The sequence below is a fragment of the Haliotis rufescens genome, unplaced genomic scaffold, assembly GCF_023055435.1.
Source record: "Haliotis rufescens isolate VD_foot unplaced genomic scaffold, xgHalRufe1.0.p SCAF_13, whole genome shotgun sequence".
Taxonomy (NCBI): domain Eukaryota; kingdom Metazoa; phylum Mollusca; class Gastropoda; order Lepetellida; family Haliotidae; genus Haliotis; species Haliotis rufescens.
Genome location: NW_025963813.1, coordinates 6,312,947 through 6,330,756, shown reverse-complemented (window position 1 = coordinate 6,330,756; position 17,810 = coordinate 6,312,947). Strand labels below are relative to the sequence as shown.

The window sequence follows — 17,810 nt, the reverse complement described above, 5'->3', positions numbered from 1 at the left end:
CCGCGAAATTGACGATCATAAGTGTACAAACGACACAATTTGACGTTCATACGTTTTTCACGAGACCGTGTTCTTAAAATTACGTAAACACTAACGGACTACTTCCACATTCCTGGGGAAACTCCTGGCATTTCCCTAGCACGAAAACATACATAAGCATTATTTCTGATCATTTAGAACCTTTAATCATGGTCTCAGCATTTCAGTATACATTGAGAAATGTAAGAGAGCTTGACTGCATGATTGTTCACGAATTTCCTCGCTACGGCCCATCCTAATGAACAAACGAAAAAATGCACATCCAAACTATCGTCAGTATCGACTCGATCTGTGTCTAGGCTGACAGTGACCTTGGTGTCTGTTTGACGCATCTTTAATCACCTTTCAATAATCGGTCAGTCGATCAATGATGACTAACACATGTAACCGCCACAGGTTCATTAACAAATCCTCCCGTCACGTTTATCGTGTCGGCCATTTTGACGTCTTGTACTTGATATAATTGTATTACGACGCGCTGTCATTGTGACTTGACTTACTGAGGTAGTTCTTTACAGACCTTTCTCATCCAATGGTGTTATTATTTGAACACATGTGTTGCGTAAGATGTTTCTGAAGAGTAAGTTGTGCATCCATACGCCCATGTCACCTCTCTTTTTGAGGAACTATTTTACTCCGCGATATAGCTGGTTGTTGTACAGCTGTCAGTGTAAATATGAAGTCACACGTACTAAATAAAATAGTGTTTAGATCTTGGCCTACATCCTTTGAGGTAAGAAATTGTGATCATTTTTTTTATAAGAATTGACTTTCACATTGTGTGAGTTCATTGGAGTATGAGGGCCAAACATTGTATGAACGTCGTCGCAAGCTCCGACGTTCATACAGTTTGGCCCTCACTCTTTAAAGGTTCATACTCCAATGAACTCACACAAAGTGAAGGTCAATTCTTAAGTAACAGTTTAAAGCAACTGTAAATCTACCGCTTTGACCAGAAGTTCATATATCACGGTGTGCCAGCTGATGTTGGAGGAAAGCCCAAAGGGATGAAGGTCGACGTTGACCTTAATAATAACAATTTAAGAAATCCACATGTGTGTTTTTGCTAAACCTAGAAACACAATCAAGGCGATTCGGGAAGAATGGAAATTTGATGCAGATTTTAGACGTTTTCTACCTTAATGAAACCAACGGGCACACTGTATCTGACTGACAAACCTTGAAACATGATCAGGACGTATACCTCGTTCCCCGAGCTCTGTATACCACGTGTAATAGAGTTACCAGCCTATCAGGAGGAGACAACTCCCATGTGACGTGAAGCGACAAATTACCCGGATATGGATGTAACCAGGTGAGGTAATATTGGGTTTAACGTCGCGTTCAAGATTAATACACTTCTACAACGATCTGCATGCAAGTGTGTGTGTGTGTGTGTGTGTGTGTGTGTGTGTGTGTGTGTGTGTGTGTGTGTGTGTGTGTGTGTGTGCCTGCGTGCGTGTGTGTGTGTGTGTGTGTGTGTGTGTGTGGCTGTTTGTACAAATACGGAGTTCGGAGTCAGTATACTGTGTCTGAGTGGGGTATTTGTGTTCAACTACCGCATGGTTTTTCAATGGGCTCACACTATAAAACCGGCATAAGCCTGTGCGAGTACATGCAGCCACATACACGTGGATGCACGTCACAATAAACATCTTGAACGCGACGATAAACCCCATTTCACCTCATCTAACCGTTTGCAAATTTTGTCTATGTTTTTTTATTGGTAATAACACGGTTCTCTTCTTCAAGGTGTCCATGAGCTTTGCGATTCTCAAGAATACAAGTTAAAAAAACACTCTTATATAATAACTACGTGTGTCTCCAGTACATGTAGCATTGTCGTTCAAAGTAAAGACGTAATTTCATGCCTATCTTACCTTATCTTAATTTAATACGCTTTATCCTCGTAAATTGTGCGTCAATTTATATGAATTTATATGAAGAATTAACACGCTAGGGTCTCTTCGTTCTCGGAGCGGCGAGGTTTATGTGCTCTGGAAGAAAGAATCGATTGAAAGGAATGCTTGAAAATGTTTTGTTTCCCAATCTCATATTTCGTCCACACACTCTGTGTCGTTACATTTATTTACCGCCACAAGGGTTGTTTAATTCAACCTCATTTGCTCCAGCCGGCACCAGATGTGTAAACATGATATATTATGCGGAGAGATCATAACATTTAGTGTAATACAGGTGGGATGCGCTGCAACGAAGGCTGGACGTCTAGAATTGCCCCCAGTGGATTTCGTCAGGCAATATCATTAAAATCAGATCTTTGACTTCATGCGATACATCTCTGCGTGAAGATCACAGGACTCAGCTACAAGAGGTCGGGTAAGGTGGACTTTCTAGTCAGACAATCAGAGCCAAGGCTTCAAAATCCTTGGTACAAGTGAGCGAAGATTTAGACAAGCATGTCTGATTTCTGTATATCAAAACCGAATGTTATCGGGCAGTTCCGAATTTTAATAAAAGCATAAAGTGAGGGGAAATAACATTTGACGTCGCGTTCAAGATTTTTGCACCTAGCGATGCGCATGCACGTGTGTGTGTATTTGGCTGCTTTTACTAGTACGGACGAATGCCAGTTTAATAATGCTAGATGCTGCAGTTTAACATGGATACTCCACTCAGACACAGTAAACTGACTCCTAGCCAACCGTTCCTTGTTTTATCCCCTTAATGCCGAGCGCCAGGCATGATAACAACAAGTACCATCTTTTAACGTCCATGTATTTTGGTATGACGCGGCCGGGGATCGAGCCACGGACCTTACGCTCTCAGGGCTGACTTCCTTTCCAACAGACCATGGCGACGGGAAAAAAGCGAATATATAAAGCCGCGCTAATCTATTGTGCTGGATATTGTAAACATCATGTCGTTTCTGGGCACCATGACATCTTCACCAAAAAGGGTGCAAATTTTGCGGTTTACTTTTCCTTAGATCGAAAGTTCCGAAAACGAGGTATAGAAATGATGTCAAATCGATTTAGAAAGCGCCCATCTGATTGCCCCAAGAACGACGCATCCTTCGGTTTGATTGGTCGGGTAAAAATTGCCTCAGGGATGACTTGACGCCGTCTTCTATTTGGGGAAATTAGCTCTTGACGCAAGCATCGTATCGGAGGAGTTAAAGATCTGATTTGAATGAGATTGATTCGTTGCGTCACAGATATGATGTGTAGAAAGATACAGTATAAGTTGTCAACCGACCTCGAGTTATATGGTGTGATGAACACTGTATGTGAGCCTATGTACCTCGCGCCGTCAGGCGACGGGTACATCACGTATATGCCCCGAGGGATCGGCTGACAACGAATTAATATCACCGACATGCATTCATAGAGATCCGGAAAACATGTCCAAAGTTTCAGTACAAAACTTTGATTCAGCCATTTTGACAGCTAGAAGACGACGAAAACGAACCGAGTTACTTCCCGCACTCAAAGCATTCGTATAAACATCGTTTCATATCAGCTCAACGATACTTATTTTTGTTACCAAAAAGGTGTGTTCCGATTGATTTCTCAGCGGGCTACATGAACTGGGTACATGGCAAATAATTGCCTGCTCCTTCATCAATCAGAATCTAGTATTTTAATGTAAGATGAGATAAGTATTCGTGTATGGCTGTATTCTGATGGTTCTATTTTAGCAGACAACAATGCTTGGACTTCTGTACAGTTGGAATCGATAAATTTTCAGGGTCATGTTCTCCCAAAATGAAATGATTTGTCACAATATCTTAATCTGTAACTATCTGTGTACCATTAATATATTTTCGCCAAGTTCTCGATAACAGAATAAATGATGCTGTTTTCCATCTTCGCGTGAAACTGAGTACACCATCTCGTCTGTTGCTGGGTTTGAAGACGTCATTCCGGAGTGTAGTCATGCTGAGAGTAACAGTGAAGACTATCCCCGACTGACACATTCTGTGTTAGAACCAGTTCAAGATGTCCATATAACAACGATCTACATTTTTAACCGTCTGTCTTGGGCGTCTTTACTCACGGGCCGGTGTAAACGTAAAGAGAGGAGTGGTCGTTTTATTGTTCTCTGTAGTTGTATCTCCCTGTAAAACAACGCGTCAGGGACAAGGGACCTCTGACTGATGCGGTCTATGTCACCTTGGGGGGGGGGGATACATTTCGACGATGCAGAACGTTATTCTAGTATTTCGGCGAATTGATATCGTGTGTTGTTTTCAGTTCTTTTGAATTCACCCTGAAGCCAAGACGTACATTCTTCATCCTTCGTCCATTATACGACACTTTGCGGTGACTTTGTGTTTATTTACGTTAATTTCCACGAAGTGTTTCGTCTATTATTTTCTCCGGGTCTTCGCCCCGTGTTGTTTTCTCCGGGTTATATTTCCTCATCGGGGTGTGTTTCCAAAGATTTCCCGAGAGTTGTTATGCTCGACTTGATTTCCTTGTTTTTCATCGTTAATTTCCTGGAGTCGTTGTCCCTGCATTGATATCCTCGGTTTGTTCTCGATGTGTTCCCGAAATGGAGAAATCATGAGAATAGTTCATTCCGAAAGAATCTTCCGGAATCAACAGAATCGAATGATTTCTCCGACTGAAACCATGGTACATAATTTTGCACACTATTAAAGTCCGAAATGAGCTGCGAACGAGTTGGCTATGACCAATGGTGTCTATCCCTGGTTGTAATCTTTGCTGTGTTTCCTCGAGTTGATCGCCTTAGCCTACTCTCCTGGAGTTAGCCTCCTAGAAGTCTTCTCCTCGAGTTGGGGGCACGGGTGGCCCAGTCGTCTAAGGCGCCGCGATTCGCTGTGCAGAGTTGCGTCCCTTGGGCACGCCAGAAACCTATGATTGTGGGTTCGAATCCCGGTTCACCCCGATTATGTTTCTAGGTTTGTCAGCACCATACCCGTGCTCGTGGGTTTCACCGAAGTGGTAAACGTCTGAGACCTGCATCACTTCGGGCTTTCCTCCCACATTAAGCTGACAAGCCGCGATATAACTGTAATACTGTTAAAAGCGGCGTTAAACCCAACTCACTCACTCACTCACTCTCCTCGAGTTGAGAGAGAAACAGCAGACAGAACGCATGACCAACTCGCCATCAGTACACGTGGCAATACATTTATCCGGCTCCTGAGACATTCATAAGGTGCTGAGAACCTATATTGTGGACCAAAACTGTCACATGAAGTTTCCTCAGCGTACTTTTAACTGCTGAAATCGAATGTCTTAAAGAATCCACACAGTCAATGTCAATCACATCCCTACTCTAGTTTGTTAGTATGTTTACTTGTAACAGATGCATTGAGATTACATTTTTATTCTATTCTAAGTAATTAATCTTATTTCCAAATGTTAAACGTCAAAATTGAGTGAGTGAGTGAGTTTGGTTTTACGCCGCTTTTAGCAATATTCCAGCAATATCACGCGGGGGACACCAGAAATGGGCTTCACACATAGTACCCATGTCGGGAATCGAACCCATGTCTTCGGCGTGACGAGCGAACGCTTTAACCACTAGGCTACCCGACCGCCCCTTAAACGTCAAAAGGTCAGCAATATCTCTCAGTTGGCGTAGTGGAAAGCGTGCTGTTGATGTACTGAACAGTGTTCAAGCTGGCGTCGAGAAACAGTATCAATAACCAGGAGTGGTAATTTCATTTCCATTGAAGGACCGAAAGTAGTGACATTCGAAACTTCGAGATGACAAATGTCTCCATTAGAAACTGTGTGCAGTGTCATGAAGATACCGACAAATCTAAACCGGTTGTGAATAAGGAATAATATGATGTGGAGACAAGAAACTGCGCATGGAATTTATATGTATTAGCACGCCAAAACCATTACAGCGGGGATTCAAACGTCACTTCATTATAGCGGGGACACAAACGTCACTTCATTATAGCGGGGACACAAACGTCACTTCATTTTAGCGGGGACACAAACGTCACTTCATTATAGCGGAGACACAAACGTCACTTCATTATAGCGGAGATTCGAACGTCACTTTATTATAGCGGAGACACAAACGTCACTTCATTATAGCGGGGATTCAAACGCCACTTCATTATAGCGGAGACACAAACGTCACTTCATTATAGCGGGGATTCAAACGTCACTTTATTATGGGGGGGGATACAAACGTAACTTTATTAAAGGGGGGACACAAACGTCACTTCATTATAGCGGGGATACAAACGTCACTTCATTATAGCGGAGACACAGACGTCACTTCATTATAGCGGAGACACAAACGTCACTTCATTATAGCGGGGACACAAACGTCACTTCATTATAGCGGAGACACAAACGTCACTTCATTATAGCGGGGATTCAAACGTCACTTTATTAGGGGGGGGGGGGGGATACAAACATCACTTTATTAAAAGGGGGGATACAAACGTCACTTCATTATAGCGGAGACACAAACGTCACTTCATTATAGCGGAGACACAAACGTCACTTCATTATAGCGGGGACACAAACGTCACTGCATTATAGCGGAGACACCAACGTTACTTCATTATAGCGGGGATTCAAACGTCACTTTATTATGGGGGGATGGGGGGATACAAACGTCACTTTATTAAAGAGGGGGGGGGGGGGGGGATACAAACGTCACTTCATTATAGCGGGGATACAAACTCAAAATGTTATTGTATGTAGCAGATGCATGACCCCATGATAAAGCGGTTGAAGAGAACTGACCTATGAATGCTCAAACCTAATAAAACATCGCATTGCCGCTTGACCAACGTGCTCCACGAGACGGCAGTCAATAAATTGGTCGGCTGCAGACAATGGAGGGTTTTTCGCCAGATTTGTCCTAACCTTCCCGTGCAATACCATGAGCTGCGCTTGGTCTCTAAACTAAGATTGTAAGGTTTTATCGCCATGGGTAGAAAACATAAATCATTAAACTAATATTTTAAAAGCCTGGTTAATTCATTTCTCTTCTTCATCTAATGCGTTAAAACCAGGTGGAAGTGTTCATTGCATGCATATAACCCTTTGAAACAGCCTTACAATTTCTAATTCTACCTGGGTTTCGTGACAGTGTGTGATTTGTAGTGTTAAAACACGACGTGTATTAACTTTAGTTGTCATAAAATAGAGACTGCTCGAGTCTAGCGATGGACAGCACATGTTGATTTTCTAACGACATTTACACTCATTGATTATTTTTTTTATGTCATGTTTCCCGTTCGTTGGTCAGATTGGCAGTACTAAATGTTTCATACCTTAGCATTTACCGCCTCGAACGATCAATTGAGAGATAAAGGTGCAAGAGTTATTTCTTCACTGCTGACATCTCCTTTCACCGATCTCAGACTGAAGGTATTTACATTGTGAGCGGAATCGTACTGAATCAATGATGTTTCATTTCCTTTGGGTATACTTAACAGTAGATGTCTTGCGGGAGAAACTGTTACAAGATATGGGGCCAACCATTAATATACTGTTGGGGAGGATGTTAAGGTTTTTAATTTTATAAAATTTGTTCCGTAAAATGATGAAAAAACTTTTTGGGGCCTCTATTTCTTTTGCTATGTTGAATATGATATGCTGTGAGAAAACGTTTTTGGCTTCCATCAGAGTCTAATAACCTATGTATTAACGCAAGGACCGACATAGATTTATTTAATTTAATTCAATAAAACTAAAATCCCCAAGTACATTCAGGCAACTTGCCTTTAGTAATTGTAAAATATCCTGAATTAACGTAGAGTTTCAGTTACATCATAGCGACAGTCTGAAGTGATGCATGTCGATTAAAATTAAGCCAAGAAGCCCATTGTGCCGCCAGCTCCAGGGTCGTAATGGGATAAGCTAGGATTCGAACCCGCAACCAGTGGATCCTGGCAGGTAACCATGCGCAATGGTTATTGATTATCCATGACCCCTTAATCAACCAAGATATTCCCTAACTTAGAACACAGACAAGGGAACAGTTGACGGTTGCCCTTGACACGCTGTCTTGGTAGCCTGGGACCATGCTGTATGAAGCACGCATAATCAAAAACCCTGCTCACGTGAAAGCTCACCAGTGCTTCCCCATCGCCGAATTCAGCTTGGAACAACCAGAAAATAAACATATTATCAGTTATCATATTCCACGTTTAACACAAGAGAGCAATAATTAACCTGTCATCATTTCTCTTGCCAAGGCTGATTTAACCACAGACACCTAAACCTCTGATATATTAATTATTACGAAGCAGTTTCAGCATCGGCGCCCGGAGAGGACCGAATGGAAAATACGAAGATACACGATCTCTCTTTACATTGCTCGGGCAAAATCGATAAGGAATGGCAGTTGTCACGTGGCGGGTCGTTACCTGAAGCCTCGGATGCGAACATTTAGTACTGGTAGAACGAGAAGTGAGATTCGTAGCTTCGAACTTGTCATACTTGTGAGACTTAATTCTAGTTTACCTTGCACTATGGATATCAGAAGCGTTGTCGCATCCGCAGCCCTTGATGGGTAAGTCTCAAATACCTTATATGTTTTATGAGCACTGTCTAATGTCGTATCATACTCAGAGGCATTGAATGAGAGACTTCCATTGGGTCTTATGTATTTCCAATATTTTGCAGTCTTCGGTTGTATTGCTTGATAAATACGAAACTGTTGATGCTGATAGTTCACACCAGATGCTTCTGCTTTGGTGAATGTAAATTCCAGTTGTCCCAAGAAGAAGGTGAGAGGAGATTTTGACATCGTAGAATTGAGTTGCAACAAGTGGTGTTACACGGCCAACACGGGACAGACCCATCAGATTCAGCCAGTGATAACATATTTTATTCAATTAATCTCAGCACTGTTTAATGAAAGCAAAGTTTCTTACATTCATACCGAATAATTTCACGAGTCCTCATTTATTGTCGTTAATTTTATTCATAGTTTGGAGTATTTTATTTATCTGTTCAGAATACAGATACCATGGCTATGTTTGCAAACCCAATCTGCAATCTTTCCTTATAAAGTACTGTATATGTTATTTGTCATGATAAGCAGTACGTCACTATGCGAGAAATTTATCAACTTGAAACATTAATACATTAACCAGTTGTATTTTGCATCGTGTTCAAGGATTACGTAGCTTGTTTTCTGTTAGATGTACTTCATATTATCACAGACTGCAAAGAACACATCTTTAACATAAAACCTGCTTCGTTATACAATCTTCTTATCACTTAATACAAGGCCGTATGTTGAAGACAGAATATTGATTTCTACCAACGCCGGGTGTTCGCGGTAAAGAAGGACGAATTCACCCGTTTCGCAAAGACGTGGCGTCAACACGACAGTAGATATGAATACGATTTTGTGTTTTGTTCATGCGACAGAGATATAAGCACGATTAGCCCTTAGGCTTTGACGTTTTGATTGTCATTGAGGTACAGTATCGGATAATTACAGCGATTATTGTCCCAGGGGAAAGTAATTCCACAAGCTCCAAACGTTGACATAATGACCGTTTCTTTCATGCACATGATTAAACGTCGTGAACACAAATCTGATTTTCCTCGGCAACAAAAGCAGCACCATCATCGTGGCGGAGAAATAACTTGGATCATGATGAGAACGGCTGATTAGCAGCGTTCAAGTTATATTAGCACCGTGTTTGAAATTATTTCAAGGAATACGCTCCCCGTGTCAATGCTATAACATGCTGGAAATGTTCAATGGAGGATTGACCTATAGAATTTAATATAGGGGGTATCATTTATCAAATGAGTTTCGCCCTTATTAACCGTGAAGTTCAATATTCCCGCAAGCACATAATTATCCATTCCTCTCGCAGGTGGAATTTTACACAAGTTGTATGCAATTGGAGACCATTTTGAAACACAATACGGTCTTGAAATATTTCTTTACACGAGGAGGAGGAGGCGGGGGAGGAGGAGGAGGAGGTGTGAACGCGTTTGATGGTGTTATGTTTAACATGTTAACACCAATTACTGTTAAACCGAATCACAATAGGAACTCAAGCAGTGGTGTGTTCATGGAGCTGGCACAAGTACATGTTTTGTTTGTTGTTCAACGCCGCACTGAGCAATGTCTGAGCCCTGTGACGGCTGTCTGTAAATGATCTAATCTGGACAAGGCAATTCAGTGATTGACATCATGCGCATCGATCCACACAATTTGGTTGCAATTACATGCAATCAACCAAGTCACCGAGACTGACCTGCCGTTCGCCTCTTTCGACTAGCATAGGTTGCTGGAGACCAGTATTGGTACCCGGAATCCCCATGAGTTAGTAATAGGTATAGCATCATCATCAACGCCGCTTTTAACAGTATTCTAGTTATATCGCGGTGTGTCAGCTTAATGTGGGAGATTAGCCCAAAGTGATGCGGGTCCCAGACGTTTACCACTTCGGTGAAACCCAAAATCACGGGTATAGTGCTGACAAATTTGGAAACATAATCTGGGCGAACCGGGATTCGACCCCACAATCAAAGATTTCTGGCTTGCCTAAGGGATGCAACTCTGCACAGTGAATCGCGTCGCCTTATATGCCTGGGCCACCCGTGCCCCCTCGTAGTAGTGAGTGTGACACATGGGTAATTATTATTATTATTATTATTTTTATTATTAAAAAAATCGAGTTATCCGGGGTTCGAGACATTAGGAACATGTTGTGATTAATTTGGATACTTAGGACTCCCAAATGAGCAATGGCGGTGCTAGTAGGAGTTACAATGATTTCCCGTGGGATCCGGGTTAGGAAAAGTCTGCATGGTTGATTGCATCGTGAGAAGTGGCTTCTAATGACAGTCTTTGCTTTGTCTGGACGGTAATTGCAGGCCGCCGTGATATGACTGGACTATTGCTGATTGCGGCAAACAACAACTATTGAACAAACAAACACTGTGGCAGTTGGAGAGGCAGCGGTATTATCAGAATGTACTTTGCCACAAGTAGTAGCAGTAGAAGTAGTGGTAGCACCATTGTTGTTACAGTTGTAAACCATTTTAGGATTGAATATGTTAGACGTAACCTCACCTTGTGTAAAGAATATACGTCTTCGTTTGCTAAATTCCATCTGTCACATCGGACTGTCGTGATCGAGTCTGGTATGGGCAAACCATTGGGAAAGCGACAACATATAATCAGCCAGAGCTAGTAGTTATTTACCCAGAAGCTCGTGAGAAGTATCACTGCTAAACTGCGGCATCTTATTGGGCGAGCATTATAACACCGGCATTTGTCCGGGCTGGTGCAAGCAGACACACACAGCAGCACACACCCATTTCACCTCACCTCGCCTCACCTGCTTCAATTCCTTTGTGTTCCTTGCTAGATAATCCACAAAAAAACAGTAACTATTCTGATAGTTTAATGGAACAGTCTGACCGAGACGAGGAACTTCAAACTTCACAACGAGGGCCACGAGAGGACCGCAATGAGTGACGGGTGACCGAGAGCATGACATGGTGCTGTGAAATCCAGAAACAGCCCTAATGGCGTGTGGCTGCGCTGACATATGTGCTCCTAAAAGCGTATATGTTGTCAATAATATGTTGGTGAATAATATATGAGGGAGTCAATTGCTAATGGACTACATCACGTGATGTACACCAACTGTGTCTCATGTCTGTCAACTTGATTTCGTTTACACGTGAACGCTCTTACACATCACACATGGTTGCCAGTGTCGCAGCTAATGATCGATGACGCATTCTGCAAGTGATGTTCAACTGTTTATTTCATTCTGAATGTGCAACATTAAATTTCCTGGGTTGCAAATATTCATCGGCATCGTATGTAAAATAGTCTTGTTGACAGACGTGGAGCCTTTTCATACAGTTTCAATACGGATCAGATAGTGAGTTGTGAGTGAGTGAGTGTCGTTTAACGCCGCTTTTAGTAATATTCCAGCAATATCACTGCGGGGGACACCAGAAATGGGCTTCACACCATGTACCCTTGTCGGGAATCGAAACCGGGTCTTCGGCGTGACGAGCAAACGCTTTAACCACAACGCAACCCGACCGCCCCATGGAACAGATAGTTCCTTAAAAGGACTATATACCTAAGAGTCCATTCTAACGCATTGATCACGGGAGTCGAAACAGCACTTCTATCCCTACATTTGGAGAGTAAGGCGGACCGTTCAAATACCTTGAGGTCTGGATGATCACTTGTGGTGCCGTAGGCTAAAAGTATTGTACGAGTTCTTGGGCCACAAACAGATAATTGAGATGGTTTTCAAGTGAAAGACATGCAATGTCCACATAAGACCTGGTTAACTTTCGACAACCTTGTAAACATATGCTTTTACCTCATGCCTCTTTTGGTCGGTACATTATTTGAATGAAAATTTAATGATGGCTTGTTGGCTGAAGCTTGGCTGATAGCAATGTTCTTAAAGCTGATAGAGTAATGCTTTCCTCATATGGTGTTTCGGATAAAGACTTCATAGAAAGCGTATTTATTTCGCTTCCCACTGGGGGGCACGGGTGGCCCAGTCGTCTATGGCGCCGCGATTCGCTGTACAGAGTTGCGTCCCTTGGGGACGCCAGAAACCTATGATTGTGGGTTCGAATTCCGATTATGTTTCTAGGTTTGTTAGCACCATAACCGTGCTCGTTTGTTTCGCCCAAGTGGTAACCTGCATCACTTCGGGCTTTCCTCCCACATTAAGCTGACACGCCGTGATATAACTGTAATACAGTTAAAAGCGGTTTTAAACCCAACTCGCTCAATCACTCTTTTCCTACTGCACGCACACACTGTCTCATTATGGAAAGACAGAAACGAATCAAAGGACCACAATGTTCTGCAATGCATATAATAACTAATTATAACCCTTGCTGCTTCAATCAAGGTTTCGTTCAAATATCTGTAGTTATTACATGTTAAATAACTCCTAAACAGTGTCCTCCGCCTCTCCGTGGTGACTGCTTCGGTGGCCTAGTGGATAGAGCGTCTGCCCGCAGCGCCATCCCTGAAGACGTTAAAGATGGTATTTGTTGTTATCCTGTCCGGTGCTCGGGATTATGGAGATACAACAAGGACTTGTCGGTTCGGAGTCAGTATAATGTGTATCAGTGGTGTGTCCATCTTGACGTCATGTCAGGTAACTCAGCATTACACCAGCTACATACTAAACTAGGTGGTTGTAATGTCAGACACCATGTATATGTACAGAGACGCGTAATCCGAGAAAGAATTACACTGTGGAATAATGGTTTACGTCGTGTTTAGATAATTTCACTTATAAGCGATTTGCATGCATGCAAGTGTATGTCTGGCTGCTTGAACTAGTCCGGACTGACGCCAGTGTTTTAGTGCAACCATACCGAATATTAACTTGGATACCCCAATCAGACACAGTATACCGACTCTGAGCTGACTAGACACAGACACATTGTGCTGACTTTGAGCCGGCCAGTCCTTGCTTTAGCCCCTTTATAACGAGCGCTAGGCAGGGTAGCAACTGCGGTTACAGGTACCATATGTTAACGTCTTTTGGTATGCCGCGATCAGGGAATCGAACCACCGAACGTCCGCTCTACGGACAGATGCTCCATCCACAAAACCACGGAGGTGGGGTCCGAGGAAGGCAATGAAAGGTATGAGAATTTAGAATCATATGCCTTGCTCACGATCTATCTACGTTTGCTTGTCGTCGTGGTTTTGCGGGTTATGGAAGGGTGAATCAATATTTAATCCTTCTTACGCAACTATTAACGTTCCTTTTGTTTGAAATAGATGGTGATGGTGAGTCACTCACACTGAAGGATAGGGCGGATCCAGCATTTTTGAAAATTGAAAGGGGGGGGGGGGAGTCCAAAATATCAAATTCTCTCTCAGACAATTTTACTGCCTACAACATACTACATTTGGTTTTCGAACGGGGAGGGGGGTTAAGGAGGGACCCTTCCCCTCTGGATCCGCCTTTGCTTCCAGCTGAGGGCCTATGTCCCAATTTCGTAAGATCTCGAATCAGTATCAAGACAACAGTGGAAAGGCCCTTTCATCGGCTCGATGACCTTTTGGTTACAATGTAATGCGTTGTATAAGTTGTTTCGAAAATTGATTGATCGTTGCAATTCGCCATGAGCCCCTAATCTGTAACAGGATACGCTGTGTATGGTTCGAATCCTCGAATCGTCCTGATAATGATTCTTGTTATGTTTACATGCTTGTAGATTCAACGGAACGACGTGCAATGACATGCCAAGATATGACTGAAATACTTTTCAACGCAGCGTAAAAGCTCACTCACTCATAAACCTACTGAAATACATATCGTAACTTAGTGTTTACACGATTACGTGACGTATAAAGGCACAACGTAAATGAGAACAAGAAGATCGTACAATTGACACTTGTTTTACAGATCTGACATTGATACCAAAAGAGTAGTTCCTCTTCGAATTTTCTGTTTAAGGGGGGTTGTTCAAAGTATAACTGCGGAAATGTGTACTTTTCCAGGCCTTAAGCCTAAAGTCATGCCATCTCAGGTAGTTTGCTCGAGACATACAGTGGCGCCGACTGCTGTTTCTGAAAGATCATTTACTTCAGGCGAATCCAAGTCTATGAGGATTTATCCGCGATTATCCGATTTAATGCGGCTTTTATGAGATGTCCGGTCACACTGACATCTAGAATACTAAAAGTGTGCTAATGTGAGGGGATCATAGAAAAAACAGGTTCTGTAAGACTGAACGTCATTGTATCACCATGCAACCTTGTGTTATTAAATTATTAAATCTATACACATAAAAACATATTATTCTATATTCGGCGTCACAGCAAATACTCTGTCTTTGTGTTCATAGCAAATGTATTGATTGAAAAGAATCGGGGGACAAAAACAAGGGGCTGGGCCTCTGCACCCCTGCTCCCACGGGCCGGAGCTGCGTGTGGTCACTTACACTTTGGAGCAGGTGCGTGGTGCTGGCAGGTTGAAGTCACCCAAACGGATTCAAGACGAACCTCTGAGGGACACGTCGCCGCCCTAATGACATGCAGTTACGAAATGAAATTCTGAATGCGTCTGGAAGCTGTTTTCAACGAAAGCTTCAAGACAGCACATCATCCCTTAACAGGACACGGGAGACAGATGAGAGTGACCAGGGCCGTATGGCACCTTAATGATTGAACACCTTTACTTGAATTACACTGACCGACGAGGACGTGCCTGCGTCCTTCATGGCGCCTGGATCAATCACGGGACCGAACATGCTGGACATGCTGGAGGCTATTTGTGATGGGGATGGGGTCAAACCTGACTGCACGAGGAACAGCACGCGGATGAGTCTGGCACCAAGATAGGATCCTTAATAATTTCGCTTTTTCCGGCACAATTGGGTGGTAGTGGCATTGGGCAATGGCATTAATGACCGACTGACTTTTTGATGAAGCGTTTAGCTAATTTTAATCGCTGGCGAGGATCATTGCAGGAACCCCAGAAGCATGTGTAAAGCATGTGGCTGGAATAATGTTGAAAGTTGAGTAAAACTACAGTGATTCTCACAAGATTATTGCACATGGAACAGCGACGTGCATGCCCTTGGTCGGACTTATGTCGGGTTGATGATAATAGTTTTAACTCACGGGGTTACAAAGCAATGTGAGTACCGACGTGAATGCACGCGTGTGTGTCGGCTTCTACGTGTTCGGACTTCTCATGGTGTTAGCCCATTGAGATGCCATGCCGCAATTAAACATGAATACCCCACTCGGACACATTGATCTCCGAACGTCAGGAACAAGTACAACCTTTAACGTTTTATTGTAGGATGCGACCAGGGGATCTCCGCACATACTGTTCGATGTGATAATTTTTGCGATGATCTATATTTTGTTGTGTTTCATAATGTTTCATAAAGTGTCCCGACCACGTACGGCAATCTCACATATTAATCATGCACATATTGCATGTAATTGGGATTATACAAAAACGTAAAATGACATCTTCAAGTAATGCTATGTGACATTCTCATAGAAACGCAATCTTCTAAGAACATTAAATGCCATTGCATAGAAAACGAATGATATGAAGATTCAAGGTATGTTACAGGTGATTTTAACCGAACTCAAATATAACGTACACCTCAAGGAGGATAGGAGGAGGGGATGCTGCTGGATCTTTGTATCGAGACTTGATACTTTTACAGCAACACAAATCAGAAGTGAAGGTATGCCGGTGACAGACCTGATGCAGCTGGGATTCGAATTGATCCTGACATTTGAGGGTGATGTCAGAGAAAACCAGATTAACTTGAGAGAATGCTCTGTTTACCGTTATATGGTTCTGTCGCGGTTGCAGCCTTCATTTACATACACTCAGAGGAGGGGGTATTATTAACTTTCAGCGATATTTTGGACGAATATTTCTGGCTATCCGCTGGTCATTCTAATGGTGACGTCAGCAGCACATCCTCCACCTTACTTTTTCTTATCATCGATTGTGGAGAAGGCACTATTGACACGGAGTGTGACTGGTGCTGCGGATGTAAGGGCCACGGGGTGTGACTGGTGCTGCGGACGTAAGGGCAACGGGGTGTGACTTGGGCTGCGGATGTAAGGGCCACGGGGTGTGACTGGGGCTGAAGATGTAAGGGCCACGGGGTGTGACTGGTGCCTCGGACGTAAGGGCCACGGGGTGTGACTTGGGCTGCGGATGTAAGGGCCACGGGGTGTGACTGGTGCTGCGGACGTAAGGGCCACGGGGTGTGACTTGGGCTGCGGATGTAAGGGCCACGGGGTGTGACTGGGGCTGAAGATGTAAGGGCCACGGGGTGTGACTGGTGCCTCGGACGTAAGGGCCACGGGGTGTGACTTGGGCTGCGGATGTAAAGGCCACGGGGTATGACATGGGCTGAAGATGTAAGGGCCATGGGGTGTGACTGGGGCTGCGGACGTAAGGGCCACGGGGTGTGACTGGGGCTGAAGATGTAAGGGCCACGGGCTGTGACTGGTGCCTCGGACGTCAGGGCCACGGGGTGTGACATGGGCTGCGGACGTAAGGGCCACGGGTCGTGACAGGTGCTGCGGACGTAAGGGCCACGGGGTGAGACTGGGAATGAAGATGTAAGGGCCACGGGATGTGATGGTGCTGCGGACGTAAGGGCCACGGGGTGTGACTGGGGCTGAAGATGTAAGGGCCACGGGGTATGACTGGTGCTGTGGAGGTAAGGGCCGCGGGGTTTGACTGGTGATGCGGACGTAAGAGCAACGGGGTGTGACTGGGGCTGAAGATGTAAGGGCCACGAGATGTGATGGTGCTGTGGACGTAAGGGCCACGGGGTGTGACTGCGGCTGAAGATGTAAGGGCAACGGGGGTGTGATTGGTGATGCTGACGTAAGGGCCATGGGGTGTGACTGGTGCTGCGGATGTAAGGGCCACGGGGTGAGACTGGGAATGAAGATGTAAGGGCCACGGGATGTGATGGTGCTGCGGACGTAAGGGCCACGGGGTGTGACTGGGGCTGAAGATGTAAGGGCCACGGGGTGTGACTGGTGCTGTGGAGGTAAGGGCCACGGGGTTTGACTGGTGATGCGGACGTAAGGACCACGGGGTGTGACTGGGAATGAAGATGTAAGGGCCACGGGATGTGATGGTGCTGTGGACGTAAGGGCCACGGGGTGTGACTGCGGCTGAAGATGTAAGGGCCAGGGGGTGTGATTGGTGATGCGGACGTAAGGGCCACGGGGTGTGACTGGTGCTACGGACGTAAGGGCCACGGGGTGTGACTGGTGATGCGGACATAAGGGCCACGGGTTGTGATTGGTGATGCGGACGTTAG

The 17,810-nt window shown here is 44.2% G+C and overlaps 1 protein-coding gene across 1 annotated transcript in view; it reads left to right on the top strand.

The window, feature by feature from the left end:
* Positions 1 to 8,360: 8,360 nt before the first annotated feature.
* Positions 8,361 to 17,810, top strand: part of LOC124117174 (C3a anaphylatoxin chemotactic receptor-like) — a 78,407-nt gene continuing 68,957 nt past the window's right edge. Inside the window, exon 1 of the mRNA XM_046478928.2 lies at positions 8,361 to 8,520. Coding sequence (XP_046334884.1) covers positions 8,517 to 8,520 — 4 coding nt within the window. The 5' untranslated portion in view covers positions 8,361 to 8,516. The remainder of the gene's footprint in view (positions 8,521 to 17,810) is intronic.